Source organism: Balaenoptera ricei, chromosome 1, assembly GCF_028023285.1.
Source record: "Balaenoptera ricei isolate mBalRic1 chromosome 1, mBalRic1.hap2, whole genome shotgun sequence".
NCBI lineage: Eukaryota > Metazoa > Chordata > Mammalia > Artiodactyla > Balaenopteridae > Balaenoptera > Balaenoptera ricei.
The window spans coordinates 192,025,339-192,045,978 of NC_082639.1; the positions used below are offsets into that span (position 1 = coordinate 192,025,339).

The 20,640-nt window shown below is 61.7% G+C and overlaps 1 protein-coding gene across 2 annotated transcripts in view; it reads right to left on the reverse strand.

Moving 5' to 3' along the window:
• Positions 1 to 1,080: 1,080 nt before the first annotated feature.
• CACNA1S (calcium voltage-gated channel subunit alpha1 S) overlaps positions 1,081 to 20,640 on the reverse strand; it is a 62,782-nt gene continuing 43,222 nt past the window's right edge. Inside the window, exons 27-44 of one of the 2 annotated variants that reach the window (XM_059943167.1) lie at positions 20,098 to 20,208; positions 19,197 to 19,280; positions 12,981 to 13,037; positions 12,059 to 12,187; positions 11,827 to 11,892; positions 11,050 to 11,141; positions 10,296 to 10,455; positions 9,175 to 9,302; positions 8,081 to 8,177; positions 7,662 to 7,764; positions 6,810 to 6,911; positions 6,429 to 6,553; positions 4,967 to 5,095; positions 4,034 to 4,284; positions 2,821 to 2,906; positions 2,019 to 2,110; positions 1,712 to 1,840; positions 1,081 to 1,594 (exon numbers count right to left, since the gene is read on the reverse strand). In XM_059943167.1, coding sequence (XP_059799150.1) covers positions 1,343 to 1,594; positions 1,712 to 1,840; positions 2,019 to 2,110; positions 2,821 to 2,906; positions 4,034 to 4,284; positions 4,967 to 5,095; positions 6,429 to 6,553; positions 6,810 to 6,911; positions 7,662 to 7,764; positions 8,081 to 8,177; positions 9,175 to 9,302; positions 10,296 to 10,455; positions 11,050 to 11,141; positions 11,827 to 11,892; positions 12,059 to 12,187; positions 12,981 to 13,037; positions 19,197 to 19,280; positions 20,098 to 20,208 — 2,193 coding nt within the window. In that variant the 3' untranslated portion in view covers positions 1,081 to 1,342. The remainder of the gene's footprint in view (positions 1,595 to 1,711; positions 1,841 to 2,018; positions 2,111 to 2,820; positions 2,907 to 4,033; positions 4,285 to 4,966; positions 5,096 to 6,428; positions 6,554 to 6,809; positions 6,912 to 7,661; positions 7,765 to 8,080; positions 8,178 to 9,174; positions 9,303 to 10,295; positions 10,456 to 11,049; positions 11,142 to 11,826; positions 11,893 to 12,058; positions 12,188 to 12,980; positions 13,038 to 19,196; positions 19,281 to 20,097; positions 20,209 to 20,640) is intronic. The other variant, XM_059943174.1, reaches the window with a different exon arrangement.

Sequence of the window (20,640 nt, forward strand, 5' to 3'; positions counted from 1 at the left end):
TGGTCCTCAGGAATGAACTAACTAGGTGACAGGTGAGAGACAGGTAGACAGGTGAGAGACGGCAGGTAGACAACAGGTAGCTGGACGGCAGGGGGACGGCCAGGACGGACGTGCAGGTGGAGGAGGGCCGTGAGGAGGGGCGGACGGTGGCTGGGCTGGCCGAGAGGCTGGCTGCAGGAGGAGTGGCTCCCGCTGGGGCGGGGGGCGGGGCGGGGAGCGAGGGGCGCAGCGGGCTGTCCATCAGGCTGGTGACGGGAGCTGTGGGAGGGATCTTCTGGGGGCATCTCTGTGCAGGAGGGAACAAAGCCTTGCTGAGGGTGGAGTGGGGGCGGGTTCCTGGTGCTGAGGTTTGAGGAGGAGGCGAGTGGAAATGGCTACTCTGACGGGGACCCCGGGTCTGCAGGGCACGGGGTGCGGGGGTCATCCCCCTGCCCCGTGCGGCTCCCAGTCTGGGCGGCCGAGGGGCCCGCCTGGGGGTTGCCAGGAGGTGCACGGGACGCCGGTGGGAGAGCTGATGGCGGGGGGAGCGTCTGCCCAGGGAAGACGGGAGGGCACCGGTGGGACCCCAGTGCTAACTCTGCCCCTGGCTGGCTGTGTGACACAGGCACGCGAGCCACCTCTCTGGGCCTCCAACGTGGCATCTTCAACATGGACTCTCCCGCTGCTTAGCGGGCTGTGGGGAGGACGAGCGGGTACCGTGTGCGACGGTGCTCTGGGACTAGGGTGTGTCTGCAGCCGGCACGCAGGAGGGAGTGGGGGCCACAGCCCGTGCCTCATCCTGTTACTCACTGCTGCTCGGTGGGGGGGAGAGGAGGTGGGCACTGCGGGCCCTGCTCCCCCAGGCGGAGAGCAGGGCGCCCCCGAGGCTCTGGGCCGTGGACTCTGGCCAGGACGGTGGGGAAGGGTAGCTGCAGGGGACCTGCCCGGGGACCTGCCCGGGGACGTCCAGGAGCACCGCCTCCTCCACGGTGGCCCCTCCGCTCCTGCAGGAGGACGATGCAGAGGGGCCTCCGTGGAGCGGCGGGGGGCGGGGGCGGAGGGCGTAGAAGGGCCCCCAAAGGAGACGAGCAGAGACAGGTGCCCTGTCGCAGGCCTGGAGACTTTAATGTCCTGCTGGCACTGACCAGGCCTCTTTGAATGACCCCAGAAGCTCCATCCCATCACGCCTCTTGCTGGTGAGGAGAAGGGCCTGTCCATCTACCTCCTGACCTTGCGGGTGGTTCCTGTCTGTTTGTCCGTCTAGCTGCTGAGACGGGGGGCTGCCGTGCTGGGCCAACCCTCCCGCGCCAGCCCCCCACCCTTGGCCACGCCGGCTCTAAGCCCAGCCTGACGCCCGTGGCCTTCACAGCCTGTGGGGAATGAGGGTCTCCCGGGAGCCCTGATGCTGGTCGAGGCTTCCCAGGGAGGACCCGAGGCTCCAACACCCCCGGGCGCTGGCCACACCCTCCAGGGTCTCTCGTCCCTTCAGAAGCTCTGCGGCTGCCACCTCCACTTCCTGCAGTTCCATCTGGCAGGCTTCCGCCAGGGTGTGGCCCGTTGCCATGACGAAGTTAGCATCAGCCGCCAAGGTGTCCAGGCCCCCTCGAACCAGAGCCTGCAGAAGGGAGAGGCGGCCGAGTGGGTCTTCCCGCGGAGCCTCAGCTCCTGTCCACCCCAGGCCATTGCAGGGCCACCCCGGGATGCAGTCCAGTGCCTTCCTAGCCCCCCTCACCTCTCGGATCAGCAGGGTCGTGGCTGGGGCCGGGCACCCGGGGGTACCATCCTCGGGGGGCGCTTCCTCGGGCAGGGACCCTGGGGTGGGGCTCCTCTCCTCGCGCACCAGAGACTCCGTCCCCACGAGCTGTTCCAGGTGCACAGAAGCAAAGACCGCTCAGGAACGCCGGAGCCCACTGGGATCAGGAAGCCCCCGCTCTTCAGAGGGAGCCCCAGCCAAGACCCCCAGGAAGGGGAGGACCAGGGGTCCCGTCCCTTCTGCTGTTGAATTACCACTGCAAGCTCGCCGGCCTCTGGCCCATTACCTGGCAGGGGGCGGCAGGTGCCTGGGCTCCGGGTATCGCCCTCTGGGGCAGCTGTCCCTGCAGCCTCTCCCCATGGGACTTGCTGTGGGGTCCTGTGGGCCGAGGGCCAGAGGGGCTGCTGACTCCTGCTGGGAGCCCTGGGTCGACAGAGCTCCCCTTGGCCAGTCAGCCCCACCCTGAGATCCTCGGGGTCCTAGAGGGTGACACATGCCGAGGCCCAGCCCACCCCAGGCCGGGCAGGACTCCCCACTGCCCATCCCCCCAACTCCACGTGCCCTGGTCCCTGCCCTTGTGGGTTTGGGAGGGGATCAGGGCCAGAGCCTGACCAGCTTTGGCCAAGCTGATCTTGTGTTTGTGTGCGTGTGACTGTGCGTGTGTGTGTGTGTGTGTGTGTGTGTGTGTCTGTGTTGCGGAACACAACAAGCACCCTCGTCTCCTGTGAACTCCAGCCTCCTCAGGCCCCTACTGTCGCACGCAGCGGTCCAGGACCCACTGAGAGGCTGCCAGGCCATCTGCTGAAAGGCAGAGCTGAGGTGACAGTGTGCCCAGGGCTGTCTTCAGCCGGGGTGGGGGGGCACGAGCTTCCTGGTGTGCCAGGAAGGGCCCTTTCACAGTGTACCACCCACCCCCGGCTCCCTCAGCCACCTGGGTGGCCCCCTTCCTCTGCCTGGGTGAGCAGCTGGTTCCCATCGCCACAGGCTCCCAGCCCTCCCGGCCGCAGGTTCCCCAAGTGGACGGAAGAGCGGCTCCCCAGGCCCTCCTGGGAGAAGGTCAGCCCCTCGGGAGCACAGGAGAGACTGACCCAGGGCCCCCTGGGGGCGGCCGAAGGCTCCTCCTCTGGCGGCAGGCGTCTCTGTCTCCCCTGGGAGCTCCCCTTCAGAGTGGACGCTGAAATGGAAGCACAGCTGATGGGGCTACGGGCTCCCCCATCCCTGCCCTCTGTGGTCCCCACACCCTTTCCCTCAGGGCCTAGGCCCATCGCTGTGGCGTGGCCAGCCTCCTCTCCTCCGATCTGCACCCCTTTGCTCTCTGGCCCCTCCCACACCTGCCCAGCTCGGGCCTCACGCCCCTGAGGACACTGCGTCTCAACCTCGGTTGCACGTGGATCACCCGGGAGCCCTCACATCTGGTTGCGGGGTGTCCCGCCCAGAGCCCACAGTTCTGGAAGCTTCCTCCATGTCCCTAAGCAGTTAGGTCCTGGGCCCTCTGCCTGCTCAGGACCTACTCTTTGACGTCATTTGGTCATAGTCGGATCGCATGGCACGTTCTCCCGACAAGACTGCGATCCTCCGGGGGCTGGGCCGGGTCTGCACGTCCACAGCACCCAGCACCGCGGTGACCCCACGTGCAGGCGCCCTCCAAGACTTGTGGGCTGAATTTGAGGGGTCTCAGGCCAGAAGGGGGTGCCGGCAGCCCCAGCCTGGCAAGTAGTGGTTCCCCTGGCCTCTGCCCTGTCCCGCCCATTCCTGAGGTGGGGGAACCCAGCCTCTCCGGGCCAAGGAGACCCCCAGTCCCCGGGCCCCCTGTCTAGAATAGAAGCTCTGCTTGGAGCCCAGCCCATAGGCCACGACGGCTGAGACCCTCTCTGCTCATCCTGCTGTTTTTCCTGACACTCATGTAATCACAGATTATATTCAGCCCTGGGTTGGCGACATGGGAACCACCTGGAACCCAAATCCAAGGGTTGAATCTTAATTCTTCAGGTTTCATAGGATGCGCCCTCTCCTTCTAACCTAATGTGTGCCTTTCTGGGACCCGCCAAGACCATGGAAGAAAAGCACCGCTGGGCGCTGACCGACACCGACCCGAGGCTGCCCCCTGCTGGCTACACACGTCTCTGCCGTCCAGGCCGGCCTCCTGCGCAGCAAGGCGTGGGCTGGACCCCAAAGGGCGCAAGGCAAGCAAAGCACACCCTCCACATTTCGGGGTGCCCCAAAAGGCCCGGAGCCCACTAACCACGTCTGCCCAGTCTCACCCCAGCCCCTACATGCCAGGCTGATGGTTGCTGCCACTACCTGGAAAATGCCGGGCTGTTGCCATGGTTGCTCTTGCCACCGGCAGCGTTGGCGTTGGCATTGTTGGTGTTGGCACGAGCAAGAGGGTTGGCGCTTGGATGCTGAGGGAAGTCCTCCAAGAAGACGGGCGACTCCAGCTCCTCCATCTCTATTTCAGTAAACTGGAGGGGTCTCTGGTTGGCCATGTGTGGAGGCAGGGAGCTGGTCCTTTCCAGGAAGTTGTCCACCTGGCCAAACAGGCCTCCGGTCCTCTGGGGGCGAGGAGGACAGGGGAGGGACTGAGAGCGGGGACCAGGGACGCATGTGCGGGGGCTGCCACCCTGGACGACCGACGGCGCTGGGAACAAGGCCAGAGGAGAACAGACCGGGCTGTGAGGCCGGAGAAGAGACCATCGCCCTCAGGGCGTTCTCAGTTTGATGGGGTAGACAGGACACCCCTAAGAACTGTACGGGGACCAGACACCGGGACGGGAAACACAGGGAGTCGGGGAGCCCGGAACCAGGCAGTCTGGAGGACGGGCTCTAGTCCCGCCTCCGAAAGTAACTTGCTGAGCGGTACTGGACTCAGACGGTCTCTCTGGGCCACCATTTCCTCATGAATAACCCAGAAGGTTCCGCTGGGTGGTCGTGAGGGCCCCTCCAGCTCTAGGAGGGAGGACAGTGAGACAGGAAGCAGCTGGGGCCTCTGATGACGGGGGCTTCTGATGGGTGGACGTTGCGTCAGGCTTGTGGGGAGGGGAGGCCGGGGAGGCTGGGCAGAGGAAGGTGGGAAGGATGTGACACCTCAAGCAGGTGGGTCATTGGTTCAGAGTCCTGGGAGGTGTGGGCGGCGGGGATCCTCAGCCCCCCGTTCTGCGCGGCGGGGCTCCTGGCCTCCTTTCCGCTCCCTGGCCTGGAACGCGCACGCACTGGCGTGGCCAGGGCCTCACTCACCCGGAATATCCCTTCCTCCATCGCAGCCTCCACCATGGCTCTCTCCAGCTCCTCCTCGGCCGTCAGGTCTCCCGAGATGGTGCGGCGGATCTCAGGGGCTGCCTCTTCCTCAAGGGTCCGCAGTCCGGCCTGGGGACAGAGAGGGACTCAGTGACCCCTCCAGGCCAGGAGGGGAGGACGCACTGCTTCTCGCGGCCTCCCCCGTTTCTAATCCCGGCAACCAGGGCTTCCCTGAAGGCCCAGCTCCACCCCACCCCCTCCTGCTCATTCAATCCCCCTGGGTTCCTGCTCTGGCCGCTGGGATAGTCCAAACCCTGATGGCTCCCAAGGCATCTTCTCTAGGCCTCACAGGAGGTTTCATCCCCCGCCCAGGCCTGCAGGCTGGGAAATCCTCTCATCAGTACAGTCTTTTAGACAAATGATCTCTTCCGCTTGTACATGCCATTTATACCGATTTTTGAGCTGATCAAAGTTGATATCACCAGCAACGGGACAAAGCAAGACTGGTGTCACCTGATAGTTTGCAATGACAACACAGCATCACTTCTGGGACATTCCTGCCCAAGATGCAAGCCCTCAATCTATCACGAGGCAACACTGCACAAACCCAGACCGAGGGACGCGCTGGCTGGGAATCTTCAAAGTGTCAAGGTCATTTCAAGGAAAGACTGAGGGACTACAGACTAAAGAGATATGACAGCTAAACGCACTGTGTGATTCTGGGTCCGATCCTTTTGCCATAAAGGACATTATTGGGACCACTGGCGCAAGTTGCATGGGGCCTGAGGACTCCATGGGACTGATGCATCAGTGTCCTGATTTTAGTGGCTGCATCATGGCTGTGGAGGAGGGTTACGGAGGAGAACGCCCTTGCTGGCGGGAAACACACACTCACCTGTTCTGGGTTGATGGGAATGACTCTCAAACGGTTCAGAAAGAAAATTTTTTTTGTATCATACATGCAACTTTTGAAATTGTGAGATTGTTTCAAAGTAAAAATTGAGATACATCTTTGAACACACAGCCCAAATACGTGAATATTTTTTGAATGTATCCTTTATGTGTGTTATACTTAACATAAAAAATTGAAATTAAAAACGGGCAAGATAACCCAAAGTTCTACGTTTCTTTGCGCACGCAATGGGTCATTTCAAGCACCTCCCCTCCCCCGGGAAACCTGTCCTCTTTGGAGACCACTGCTCTCATCTAACCCAAATCTCTCCCTTGTGTTCAGGGGATAGGACCATGGTTTTGGGTCGTATCATCCAGGGCTGGAAGGGCTCCTGGTTCTTCCCTTGAGGTCGAAGCATCTTCCATCCAGAGCTGTCATCTCTCCCCCTACTCGTCCTGGCTCCGTCCTGCCCTCTCTGCCTCTACCACTGCCCCCAAGGACACAGAGAGGGAGCTGGAGTCTGGAGACCATCTCAGCAGTGGAGCTCCCTGGTGCTCGGGATGGGCTTACCTGGATCTGCACCGTGTCCTTCTTGGGCCGGTACCCATAATATTCCTCCTGGCGCCTCATGAACTTCCGGAAGTGCTCCTGGATGAGAAACGTGGCGTAGAACTTCCCCACCGTCACCTCGTCATCTGCAGGGGGGGGCAACAGGGGCCAGTGGGCACCTGAGGCTGGGGTCAGCGTGCGGGCCAAACGTAGCCGGGTCCAGGTGCCCCTTGCACCCCCCTCCTCTGCTTGCCGATGTGACCCCGATGGCTACCATGGGGTCTACCCAAGGCATTCACGGAGGGCCAGGCTGCTCTCAGACTCCCTTGGGGCTCCCTGGAAGCCACCTTTTCCCCTGTCCTCGGCCGCCTCTGGCCTCTGGTCTCCCAAAGCGGCACCCACCTCCTATGGGAGGGATGACCTGGTCCAGGAGCTTCATGCTGGTCCTCTTCCAGATTTTCTTGATGATGGCCCGCAGCTCCTCATTGGCCTGTTCGAAGTTGCCTGGGGGCAAGGGACAGGCCAAGCCAACCGCACTTGACAAAGCCACCTAGCACTCCCCGAACCTCTCGCTCAGCAAACGTTGGCTGGGTTTTCCCTTGTGGCGGCTGCTTTGCGGGGAGGGCATCGCCGTTCCCCTGGGGCAGCCCGACCCTCGGGTCACATACGCACTCCCCGCAGGCCTCGGCTTCCAGCACCTGGGTGGCTGATCGGAGAGGCTGTCGCCTCCCATCCTCCCCTCCACCCGCCCAGCAGCCTTCCATCCCCCACAGCCCGTGGTCTGTCCCGCCTCCTGCAGGCAGCCGTCCTGCTCCTCTGCTTCACGCCTGCGATGGTCCTGCTCACCTGGGCGGTAGCTCTGATGCCGCCGGGTCCCTGCGTGAGGGAGACCCCCATCTCCTCCCCCCTCCCAATCCGTCTGTCCTCCCGGCAGCAGGGCCTGCAGGTTCAGTGGGGCCCCGTGCGAACCCAGCAGCGGTCCAGCAGATCCCGGGGGGTCCCACCCCCATGCTCACCCCGCCACTCCCTGGCCCACCCGCGTCAGACCCGGCTGTGTGGGAACAGAGCCTTGGTGACCTTTGCCCTGCAGAATTTTGGGGCTCCCGCTGTGCCCTGAGGGGCATGAGAACGTTGTGGCCATGGCCTGGGTCCTCCCTCTGCTTCTCCCCGTGACTCTTGATTCCGACCTTTAGCTCAGATTTTGGTAGAATCCGCTAGAAAACTCAGCCCCTGAGAGGAGGGGACTGCCCGCACCTTCCATCTTGATCTTGAGCGCTGTGCGGACCAGGGCGAAGAGCGTGGCGTTGAAGGTGACCGTGCCGTCGCTGTTCAGGGGCATGTTCATGCCCACCAGCCGCTGTGCAGAGAGGGGGCTCACTGCCAGGCCGGGACCACTGAGCTGGGGGGTCATCCTCACCCGGTCTGGGGGCCGGCAGGGGAGGGGACCGGGCGCTGGGGGGGGATGAGCAGGATGACCTCCGTGACGGAGGGGGGGATGAATTGGAGACACTGTTGAGAGTTTAGGTCCCAGGGACGTGGGGACCCAGGAGACGACTGCTCTAAAATGACTCACCCAGTCGGGCCCTCGCCAGTGTCCCTGCCCCAGGGCCCCTGTGCCTCTTCCGGGGGTGCGGGCCAGGTGGGGGGCACCCCTCGCTGGCAGCTCTGGTTACCTTACACGCTACCCGGTGTGGGCAGAACTTCCCAAAGCCCAGAGGGGGCTGGATTCTTCTCAGCAGGGTCACCACATCCAGGTGTTTGATTCTGCCCCTGCAGGAGGACACCAGACCTGTGCACCTGGCAGCCCCACCCAGACCTCCCTTCCTGCTCAGACAATGGCCGAGGGCAGGGGAGTCAGGAGACAGGGGGACGCTTCCTGATTTCCAACCATGCTTAGGGAGTGGAAGCTGAGTGTCCGTTTTAAAGAAGAAATGATGTTTGAATTCACTGTTGCCCACCACCAGGAATGGGCTGTCTTTTTTGGTGGGTGGTAAGAGGCCAGAATCCCCTCAGATACAGGATCTCTGCGCTGGAATCCGGACCTCATTTCTCCCATGGTGGAGCCTTCGCTGGGTTTTAGTCAAGCTGCCTGGGGGCTCCTGGGATGTATTAATAGAAGTAGAGGGTATGGATCAAGGGAGGTGGACGCTCACTTCCAGGGACCAGTAGGGAGCTGGAGGCCGTGTCATAGGTTGCGAGGTTAAGTGAGATGATGCATGTCGTGCTTGGCACAGCACCTGACACCCGGGAAACAGTCATCAAATGTGAGCTCATTACCTTCTTGGGAAGAAGGTAAGGCAGCTGTGCTTCCCAGCGTTAAAGTGCACCCGAACGCCCCGAGGGCCAGGTTAACGGCAATGCAGATTCTGATTCCGTCATTCTGGGGTGAGGCCGGGGATTTGGGGGGGCGCTCTGCATCTTTATAGAGCTCAGCTTCTTGGTCAGTGGACCACACTCTGAGTAGCCGGGGCCTAAACTGCCTGGGGAGGTAGTGAGTTCCCTGCTCCTAGAAGCATCCAAGTGAAGCTGGATGACCAGCTCCCAGTAAAGGCAAGGGGTCTTCTGCCCTGGGAGGCTGTAGGATCCCTCCCAAGCCTGAGGAACTCCGAGTCTCTGACCCGGGCCCTCGGATAATAAAGGGGGGGACAGCCCTCTCCTTCTCGTTAGACTGGAGAGGGACTCGCTGTCGGACTCCAGGACGGGCTCTAGACCAGAGGAGTGGACGGTTGAGGGAGGGCCCAGCACAGAGCCTGCAGGCGGGACTCACTTAGCCTCTGGGTCATACTCTGCCCAGATGGCCTTGAACTCGTCCAGGTGATGAGGGCCCAGGATGGACCAGTCCCGTGTGAGGTAGTCAAAGTTGTCCATGATGACAGCCACAAAGAGGTTGATGATCTGCAGGAGGAGAACCGTGGGCTCCCTGCTCGGAAAGGCAGGTGGCACAGGGCGGGGGGCGCGGGGGGAATGGGGGTGTCCACAGGGTCTGGGGTCCGTAGGTTCTCCCTGCCTGGGCCCTGCCTCCGAGTCCTTCTGGCAACTACATCCTGCACACGAGCAGCCTGTGTCACTCTGCTCCGGCCCACGCGGTGTCCTCTGCCGGGGCTCCTGGGGCTCTTCCTTAAAAATCCCAACCTCAGCCTCTCGTCTGCCCCCCAGAGGGACGCTGGTCTCCCCCGGCCACCACCGCCCCTGTGCTGCTCTTGCCTGTTCTGTATTGTTGGGTGTCCCTTTGAAATGCAAGGTGGCACTCGGTGAGCGCCTTCAGGGCCAGGGCTGTGTCCTGTTCACCTTTCTGTCCCCTGCACTGAGCCCAGGGAACGTTAGACGCTCAAGCAAGCGTCTTAGTGAACATAGGAAAGAAAAAGAGCGAAGAGCGAGGGCCTGGGGCTGGGGGGCTCTTTGTCTCCCACGAGTGCAGACAGCAGCCCTGGAGCCTCAAAGCCACCTGTGCTCTGTTTCCGAGCCCACTGCCACCTCCTTCGGGACCTTGTTTCCAGAGTCTCGGCCTCCTCACTGGGGGGCAACCGCCTCTTCCAAGGAAGAGAGAGGGGCGAAAGGCTTTACTGGAATTTACTGGCTTCACGAGAATAGACTTTACTCTGTTTTAGGGTAGAACCTCACTAAATTCTTTTGATTACTAATCGCTAACAACAACAGCAAAAAAGGGCCAAGTTTTAGCGACTCCTCTGGAGCACGCAAACGCACTCAGAACACGAAGCCACACCCAGGATGACCAGAACAGGGACACCCTAGCCAGAGTCCCGTTTCCTGGGTCCCTGAGCTAGGTCCCTGGAGAGACAGAGGCGACGGGAGGCGGTGGTGGGGGGGGGCGTCACCCTGCCTCAGTGCATCTCTCGGCAGCCCGGCCGCCCCGCCCTCGGGCCTCACCAGGAAGGCACAGAGCATGTAGAAGCTGATGAAGTAGTAGTAGGCGAAGTCGGTGCCACAGGTGCGCTCCTCCCCCGGGGCGTAGTCCGACTCGGGGTCGCACAGCTGGCCGTAGCTGCAGGCCAGCAGGATCTCCTGCCACGCCTCACCCGTGGCACACCTGGAAGGCAGGGTGCCGTGGGCCTCTCACTCGGGGCAGCGGCGGAGAGCAGGGCGTCGGGGGGTGCAGGCCGGGCGCCCCTCAGGACCCCGGGTTCAAGTGTCACCCACTGTGAGCCAGGCCCCACTGCCCCCCCTGTGCTGCATGCGTTCTCCCCCAACTCTACCCCTCGTGGGGCGCCACAGGCAGGAACTGAACAAAGAAAGGGGGCTTCTTGGACAGAGGGGCAAAATCAGTCCAGGACTCAAGTCACCGCTGGGGCAGCAAGAGAGCAAGAGAGCTGACCCGGGGTCGGCAAGGCCTCACCCTCCCTCCAAGGGACATTCGAGCTCCGCCTTCCCACCTCAGTGCATGAGGGTGGGGGGACCTGCAGGACCCCACTCAGGACCGGCTGCCTCCTTTTCGAGCCCCAGGGCACAGTGAAGACGAGGGCCACTCGCGCAAAAACGATTTAAAAAGTGGCTCTGGCTGTACGGGGGTGAGCATCCGAAAAGGACAGCAGAGCCTTGGTGCTTCGGCGCGCGGGCCCACACACATGAAGCCAGCCTGCCCCCGCGGACCAGAGGAGGGGTGGGGACAGCAGGGGCCTCTTGCCTGAAGAGCAGCAGCACGGCCTGGGGGAAGGTCTGGAAGTTGTTGTTCCGGTTGATCTGGGTCCCGTCCACCAGGGCAATCTTCCCGAGCATCTGCAGATCAGGAAGCACGGGAGGGTGGCACCCGCATAGGTCTCCCCCAGCCCATCTCCCGCTGCCCCCTACTTCCTCCAAATCCCCTCCACTTCAGGCCCCGTCAGACCTGAAGCCGGACGAACTGGGCTGCAGTTGGCCCTTGAGCATCGCAGGGGTATAACTCTACAGACAGCCCTGGGGCCCTCCGTATCCGGGGTTCCGCATCCACGGATTCAAACAACCGCAAATCGTGTGGTACCGTAGTACGTATTTACCCAAAAAATCGCGTATACGTGGACACGCGCAGTTGAAACCTGTGTTGTTCAAGGGTCACCTGTATTATCAAGGTTGGGTGATGGTCTTCCCCTCGAGCCAAAGAAATCTGGGGGGGGGGGGGGTGGGTGGGTGGGCCAGTTTTCCTAACCAAAAGCTAGTCAGTCAATGTAGGGAGCGCCCCGCTGAGACCACCTGAACCTCCGATGGGGCCTTGGAGAGCAATCTGGCCCTTGTCCGTCTGCCCACAAAGCCTCCCCGCCTCCACGCCCCGCGCTGCTTCTGCCTGACTAACGCTGCGCCGTCGGGGGACCACCTCCTTCCCTGGTCCTGCAGCTGAGCCCAGGGCTGCCAGGAGGCCGGGCGGGGGAAGGGTCCAGCCTGCACGCACGCCGGCCCGGCCTCCGCAGGCTCTCCTCCCGCCCCTCACCTGCATGCCGATGACGGCGTAGATAAAGAAGAGCATGACGATGAGCAGAGCCACGTAGGGCAGGGCCTGCGGGCGACGACGGAGGCTTAGCGCGCGGGGCTCCGCCGCCTGCCCCGCACCCGCAGCCCTGCCCTCCCTTCGTTCACGTGCACCGGGGCCCCGCGGCCTGGGCGGCACGGACGTCCCCGCGGCCCCTGCGCAGCAAAGCCCGGGGGTGGGCGGGGCCGCACACCTGGAAGGACTTGATGAAGGTCCAGAGCAGCGTGCGCACGCCCTCCGCGCGGCTCAGCAGCTTGATCAGCCTCATGACGCGGAACAGGCGGAAGAAGGCGCTGGAGATGCGGGCGCTCTCGTCGGGGTCCTGCGGGGCGCAGCCCCAGGATCAGTGCGGGGCGGGGGCAGGGGGTGAGGGCAGGCAGGCGGGGCGGGGCGGGGCAGAGTGTGCGGTACGAGTCGTGGCGGGGGGACTCCCAGCCCGCCCCGCGGCCCCTGCTGAGCACTCGTGCTGGCCCTCCGGGGGCTCAGGGCCCCGGGCCTGCTCCGCTGGTGGTGACGCGGGCTGGGCGCCAAGCAGTGCGCTGAGCGGACAGCGATTCTGCCCCCGGGGGAGGGGGGAGGCGGCGGCCAGGCCCCGAGCTGCCACTCAGCCGAGGACCCTGGCAGCTCTCCCGCCCCTCCCCTAGTGTCCACCCAGTGCCAAGTCTCCCAGAAGCTCAGCTGCTCTGCGGCCATCAATTCAGTGGCCACAGCCTGCCCCGCACAGGGCTGTCCCAAGCCGGGAGGCCTCTGCCCACGTGCCAGCCTTAGACACTGGATGACTCCGGCCGGGGAGAGCCCCCTGCCCGGCGTCCCGTGTCCCCACAGGCTTGGCGCTGGTGACCTGTCACTAAGGTTGTGTGTCATCCCGTTCTCTCTGGCTGTTCCCATCAGCACAGAGGCCCTGTTTCCCAGGGCTCCGAGAAAGCTACTGCATCCATGCACATTCTCGTAGCACAGAGCTCCCACCCGTCCCCACCCGGGCCTTCTGGGGCCTGCCTGGGGCAGGGGGCCCTGAGTGCGTCTGCCCCAAGCAGCGCAGCGGCCAGGCCCGAGCATGCACACGGCAGGGCAGAGCTGGCGGGCGAGCCCTGCAGGCTCATGCAGCCTGGAATTACAACGTTCCCGCAGCTGCCACCCAGGCAATACAGTCCCCCGCTGGAGGCCAGGAAAGTCTGTGGAGAGAGAGAGGAGGGGGTGGGGGGAGGAGAGAGAGGAGGGACACGGTGGGAGGGAGGTGAGCAGAGGCGTCAGAGAGGACAGACCACATAAGAGTTAAAGAGAGAACAAGGCGGAGAGGCGGGGGGGGGGGGGGGGGGCGTTAGAGACCCCTAGTGGCTGCCGGTCAGGGTCGGGCGGGGTGGGTGTAGAGGACGAAGCTGTGGGGACAGTGAGGCCACAGGCTGCGGGCAAGGGAGCAAGGAGAGGAGGGAAGACCGAAGACGGGCAGGTCCCTTCTCGCCTCCAAGATGCGACCTGTGTGTCTGGGGTCTGTGATGCTGGGGCCGTATGGGGGGCGGCACGCGGGAAAGTACCTGCTCATGGTCACAAGGGGAGTCACACCCCTGTCTCCTGAGTCCAGGGGTGCTGGCCAGCTCCCTTGTGCTGCTGAGGCCCTCACCGGGGTCCCATCCTCTGTGGCAAAGGCCCTCTGGGGGAGTCTGAGACCCCCCAGCAGATGCATCTCTGCCCACACCCCCCCAGCCCCCCACCTGGAAGCAGGACCTAGGCTTCCATCTCAGGGCCAGGGTCTTAAAGGGTGGGCACGGGGTGCGGGGAGCAGCCTTTATTCCTGTTTACTCTGAGCTCCTCCCTTGGGCCACATTTCAGGAGAAGCCCTGTTTCTGGAGTCCTGGGATGGGGAATCATTGCTTTATCTCCTAATTACTTGTGGGGGGACTGGTTCCCAGTATGCTATTTCCCCACCAAGCAGCATTCTCCAGGGCAGCTTTCACCTGGAACACTGGTTCTCAGCCCAGGCTGGGCATCAGAATGCTGGGTCCCCACCCCGGCCGACTGAGTCAGCTCCTGGGGCCTGGGCCTGGCTTCCGGGTGTAAATGCACCCCGGGTGATTTCACATGCAGCCGGGGGTGACAAGCCACGTTCCAGACCTGTGCGGCCAACATGGTACCGCCAGCCACACGTGGCTCTTTGGGTTACAGTGAAAATTACATAGACTTAGAAATTCATCTCCTCAGTTGCACTGGCCACGTTTCAAGTGACCAGTAGACACGTGCGGCTCGTGGCTACTGCACTGGACAGAGCAGAGCCGGGATTGCGGAGAGTGCTGACGGATGGTGCCGCCCTGGTCTGCTCCCCGGTTTATACGGCAGGAATATAAATCAGTACTTTAATTCAAAGTCTTAACGTGACTTCAAGCAAACAGTCCTGGTTAGGGGCATCTGCTGTCCCTAAAAACCAAAAGGTGACCAACGACGCCCTCGGCCCTCCTGCACCAAAGAAACTGCTCTGATTTACCCCAGACTCCCTGGCACAGACCTCAAAACTCCAAGAAGTAAGTTGTAATTTGAGCTGAGACTGCGCTGGTGAGAAGTGCTGCTCTCAGACCCTGGGGCCTTTGGGGGGCTATTTCCCAGCAGGTGCCCTAGTTTGCCCAGAACGCAGCCTGACCCCCTCGGCCCCGCCCCCTCCGGACCTGCTTGGATACAGGATGCTCTTCCCCACGCCCCTCCTCCCAGCTGCCCCTGGCAGGCACTCTGGGTGGGGGGGGGGGGGGGGAGGGGAATGCCTTGTGACTTCAACCTCTGGCTCCCGGATCTGCCCCTCCCTGTCCCCTGCTCCCCTCCTTCACCCGGCAGCCACCTCAGCTTCAGATCCTCAGCGAGGCCACCCTGGAGGGCTCCGCCTCTGGGATCCTGACCTCTGGCAGAACCCCCCGCCCACGCCCTGCTGGTTTTCATCCCACCCCCAGGCCTCATCCCCTCCGCCTCTCCTGGGCCAGCTCCTGGGCTCACATACTGGCTACTTGTACTGAGACCCAACGAGCCGGCCCTCAAGGCCACAACGATCCTGGTATCTGACCCCTTGTTCCAGGCCTCAGGGCTGCCAAGCATGACCCCAGAGAGCAACTGGGCAGTTGCCACCAACCCCGTCCCCCTGCCCAGACTCAGACCCCTGCCTCCTGGCCGTGTGGCAGCCCCATCAGCTTCCTGCGGTGGGTTCATGACAGCAGCTGTCCCTCAGAGGCAAGTCACACTGTCACACCCACTGCCCTCCCTCCCCGAGGACTCTGCCTGCTCCTCAGATGCCCTCGCGGCACCCAGCGTGGACGCCGCCTGCCCTCCTCCCCCACACCCTGCCCCCTTTCACACTTTGCATTTCTCACGGCTTCTGTCTTACACTCATCTTTTCCCAGGGCTCTGAATCGCATCCTTTTCTACCTCCTGTGAGACCCTAACAGTTTCCTCAGCGGTCTCTTCCCTCCTCCATGCTGGCTCCACCCACAGCCTCCGTTTCCTCAAAATGAATGGGAGAAAATATTTGCAAACGAAGCAACTGACAAAGGATTAATCTCCAAAATATACAGGCAGCTCATGCAGCTCAATAGCAAAAAAACAACCCAATCCAAAAATGGGCAGAAGATCTAAATAGATATTTCTCCAAAGAAGATATACAGATGGCCAACAAACACATGAAAGGATGCTCTGCATCACTAATCATTAGAGAAATGCAAATCAAAACTACAGTGAGGGGGCTTCCCTGGTGGTGCAGTGGTTAAGAATCCGCCTGCCAATGCAAGGGGCACGGGTTCGAGCCCTGGCCCGGGAAGATCCCACATGCTGCGGAGCAACTAAGCCCGTGCGCCACAACTACTGAGCCTGCGCTCTAGAGCCCGTGAGCCACAACTACTGAGTCCACGTGCCACAACTACTGAAGCCTGCGCGCCTAGAGCCCGTGCTCTGCAACAAGAGAAGTCACAACAATGAGAAGCCCGCGCACTGCAACAAAGAGTAGCCCCCGCTCACTGCAACTGGAGAAAGCCTGCACGCAGCAACAAAGACCCAACACAGCCAAAAATAAAAAAAAAAAAAAAAAACAAAAAAAAAACAAACTACAATGAGGTATCACCTGACACAGGTCACAATGGCCGTCATCAAAAAATCTACAAACAGTAAATGCTGGAGAGGGTGTGGAGAAAAGGGAACCCTCTTGCACTGTGGTGGGAATGTAAATTGATACAGCCACTATGGAGAACAGTATGGAGGTTCCTTAAAAAACTAAAAATAGAACTACCATTCGACCCAGCAATCCCACTACTGGGCATATATTCTGAGAAAAACATAATTCAAAAAGAGTCATGTACCCCAATGTTCATTGCAGCTCTATTTACAATAGCCAGGACATGGAAGCAACGTAAGTGTCCATCGACAGATGAATGGATAAAGAAGATGTGGCACATATATACAATGGAATATCACTCAGCCATAAAAAGAAACGAAATTGAGTTATTTGTAGTGAGGTGGATGGACCTAGAGTCTGTCATACAGAGTGAAGTAAGTGAGAAAGAGAAAAACAAATACCGTATGCTAACACATATATATGGAACCTTAAAAAAAAATTAAAATAAAAAAATGGTTCTGAAGAATCTAGGGGCAGGACAGAAATAAAGACGCAGATGTAGAGAATGGACTTGGGGACACAGGGAGGGGGAAGGGTAAGCTGGGACGAAGGGAGAGAGTGGCATGGATATATATACACTACCAAATGTAAAATAGATAGCTAGTGGGAAGCAGCCGCATAGCACAGGGAGATCAGCTCGGTGCTTTGTGACCACCTAGAGGGGTGGGATAGGGAGGGTGGGAGGGAGACGCAAGAGGGAGGAGATATGGGGATATATGTTTACGTATAGCTGATTTACTTTGTTATAAAGCAGAAGCTAACACACCATTGTAAAGCAATTATACTCCAATAAAGATGTTAAGAAAGAAAAAAAATGAAGGGGGTCTGCTGCCCTCTAGTAACCGCCTCCCCGCAGACTCCGGTGAAGCTGTTTCCTGAACTGGCCGCCTTGATTTCCTGGCCCTGCAGCCCCTGCTCCATCCTTGTAACTGGCTCCAGTCCCCCAGTCTGCTGTCTGTCACCCCACAGCTCACGGATGGCTCTCTGGTCCCAAGCCCCGTGGCCTTGCCAGCTGGAAGGCTGCGGAACCTCAACCCCCCAGCCTTCGGCCACCCCCTCCCTTCCTTGATGGGGCGGCTGCCACATTCTGGAGTCAGTGACCCTCGGTTCCTGGCCTGCGTTTCCAATGACGCGCCGCTCGTCTGCACGCGCACACCAGCACCCAACCCCCAGCACCAGGGCAGAATCGTGGAGGTGGTCCCCCATCCTTCTTCTCCTCGAGATACTGAGTCTCCTCGATGCCTTCCTTCCCGGGGCCCTGGGCGGCACTCAACTCGTCCCACTGCACCTCCCAGAGCCGTGAGCTCTCCTGCTCGTCCTCACGTCCACCCCGACTCTCCCGGAACCCCTTCTGCTCCGGGGATGAACTGCCGTTCCCAGAGCCAGCCCTCCCCGGGACACAGGGTCTCCTGCCCTCTCACCCAAGGGCTTAGCTCCTGCAGTCGCCCCTGTACTGCCTGATTCTCCCATGAGCCCAGGATGTGCTCTAATTTCTCCCATTTTCAAGAAAACTCTCCTAGGCTCCACGCTCTCCTCCACCTTCTAAGCCATTTCTCTTGGTAGCAAAAAGAGAGAACTCTCCAGGCTCACAGCCTGCCCTGCCTCTCGTCAGCCCACTCCAGCCGGGCGTTCTTTCCCGAGAGTCCCATGAGACGGTCCGGCCAAGCTCCCGGGAGGGACAACACCGGGTGCGGCCTCTGGACCTTCGCTCTCTAAATACCCTCTTCTCTCCGTGGCTGGTCTCACCCCCTCCCACGACTCTAAATGCCAGTTCCTCCAGTAGTCTCCGATTTAGATCTCCAGCCTGACCAGCCTCTGCGCGCCAGGCTCGTAAATCCAAGCCTGCTGCAGTGTCTCCATCCGGATGCCCTGCGAGCGTCCTGAGTTGTCACCCCCCAAGCGGGACTCTTGGTTTCCGCCCCACACCTGCTCCTCTGGGAGTTGGCACATCACAGTAAATGGAAGTTCAGTTTCTTGGGCAAAATCCTTGTAGTCACCGTTGATTAGTTTTCCTCTCACCCTGAATCAAGTTCATCAGCAAATACTATCCGCTCAGTGCTCCAAGCAGATTCAGTGGCTGGCTACTTCTCCCCTCCTGACCGCCCCCCGGGTGGCCCTTAGTGTCCCCTACAGCCTGCTTTCAGCACAGCAGCCCAAGGGATCCTCTGAGAATGGAGGTCAGAGCGGGTGTAAACGCCTCCGGGGCTCTCATCTCCCCCCAGAACAGAGCCCAGGATCAGAAGCGTGGCTCTGCAGGGCCCACGTGATCCGGGCCCCGCCCTCTCTCTGAGCTCACCTCACCGCTCACTCCTCACCCCAGCCGCCAGGCCTCCCGCTGGTCGTCAGAGGCGCCCACATGCTCCTAGCTCCCTGCCCAGGCCTGCGCACTCCCCACCTCACCCCCCACCCCGCGCGGCCCACCCTGTGCTTCATGCAGGGCTGTGCTCGGTACCACCTGCCATCACCTCCCGTTGCCTTCACTCGAAGGCTCCACCTGCTTGATTTTTCTTCATCACACGCGCTGGCCACACCGGCCACGCGACAGATTCATTTTCACTGACCGTTCGCTCCCCCGACCCCCCCCCCCCCCCCGCCCCGTGCTCTTGTTCCTTGCTGTACTTCTAGCCTGTGGGAGGCGCTCAGTATTTGAGGAGTAGGTGAAGGACCGCCTCCCGAACTGTGCCCCCTGCTTGTAGTCGCTCTCACCTCCTGCCCTTCGCCTCCAGGGTAACGTTTTAGAAGTGTAGCTTTCATCCTTCCACGGCCCTGTTCAGAGACCTCCAGCGGCGCCCACACTGCCGGCTGCACAAGGTCTGCACGCTCGCGTGCTTCTACTAACCGACCTCTCCGCGCGCCCCAAACCTTCTGTTCATTCGGCTCCCTCCTGCGCCCTTCCGGCAGCAGCCCTGCCTGTGCTGCTTGCTCCCACCTCCCTTTCCTTCAGGAACCCCTTCAGATGGCGCCACCTCCATGAAGCCTTCCCTGACCACGCCACCCAGGGACGACCTCTCCCTTCCACCGTGGCGCTTGCCGTGGGCCGCCTGGCACACTCATTGTGCCTGGAATCTGAGGTGTCTGTCTGCTCTGCAGGATTTGTAACCCGGGGTGACGGGCTGCACACGCAGCGGGTACCCCGCAAGGGTCTGTGGCCTCAGCCCCACCCCAGCAATGGCTGTGCCCGCCCGGTACTCACGTCAATCTCACTGAGGATGACGTCGATGATGCTGCCGATGACAATCAGGAAGTCAAACACATTCCAGGGGTCCCCAAAATAGCCCTGGGGGAGGGGTCCGGGGTGAGCTGTGGAGGGGAGGGGCTGGGGTCCCCAAAATAGCCCTGGGGGGAGGGGCCCGGGGTGAGCTGTGGAGGGGAGGGGCTGGGGTCCCCAAAATAGCCCTGGGGGGAGGGGCCCGGGGTGAGCTGTGGAGGGGAGGGGCTGGGGTCCCCAAAATAGCCCTCGGGGAGGGCCCCCGGGGTGACCTGTGGAGGGGAGGGGCTGGGGTCCCCAAAATAGCCCTCGGGGAGGGGCCCGGGGTGAGCTGTGGAGGGGAGGGGCTCAGAGGCCAGCAGAGTGCAGTGGTCCCTGTCCGGGGTATGCAGAAGTGCAGGGCCAGGCAGGGCTGGGCCAAGATGCCACTTCCCATGGGTGTTCCAGGGCCCCACCCACTCCCGCTCCCCTCCCTCCAGAGCATAAAGTGGTCCAAGGGGAGGGCAGTGTGCCTGGGAACTCAGGACTTGGGGTCCTGGTCCGCACGGGGAAGTCCTTCATCCCCCGCTTGAAGCCCAGTCTGGTCTGGGCCTTGCAGGCAGACCTGACACGGGGGCCAGGGGTGGGCAGTGGACGTGGAACCCAGGACACAGCAGGATGCTCCCTGGCCCAGGGGCCGCTCTTCAGAGGCTTAAGGGAAAGGGGGCCACAAGACAGGCTCAAAGAAGGGGCGGGGGAGGGGCGGCCACATCTAGTCCTGCCGGCCAGTAGCGGCCTGCCCACCCCGGGCTGAGCAGGGCGGGAGCAGACATGCCGAGGGAGGGCGTCCTGCAGGACGAGGCCGTGAGGGCTCCACGGGAAGGCCTCATCCTGCTGCAGGACTCACCCTGGCCTTGAACGCCATGAGCTTGAGGATCATCTCCAGCGTGAAGATGGTGGTGAAGGCCACGTTGACGATGTCTGAGATGTGGTTCATCTGCTCTGACTGGCTGTAGTGCTGCGGAGGCCCAGGGAGGAGCTGGGGGCCGGCTCTGCCCCTTGCGGAGACACCCCCAGAGCCCTGCTTTCTTCTGCGGGGCCCCTGCCCACCTTCCTTTAACCTCAGAAAACCAGAGCCCGCTCTGGCAAAGTGCAGAATCCTACCAGGCCTACGGCCACGCCCTCTCCCCTCGAAGGACCGTGAGGGGAGGAGGAGGGGGCCGACCCTGGTCTTGTGAACAACACACGTCTGTTCCTGGAGGCCAGGAGGGAGGCCCCCCAGCAGGGCTCTGTGAGCGGCTCCCCGAGCCGTTTGGGTGCAGGACCAGGAGGGCAGACCCCTGGTTCTAGGTGGGACCGCCAACCCCTGCAGGTGGCACCTGAGATCACCAGGCGCCCGTGCCTGCAAGCTACCCCGGGACACCGAGGCAGCCCCAAGCAGCGCCCTCGG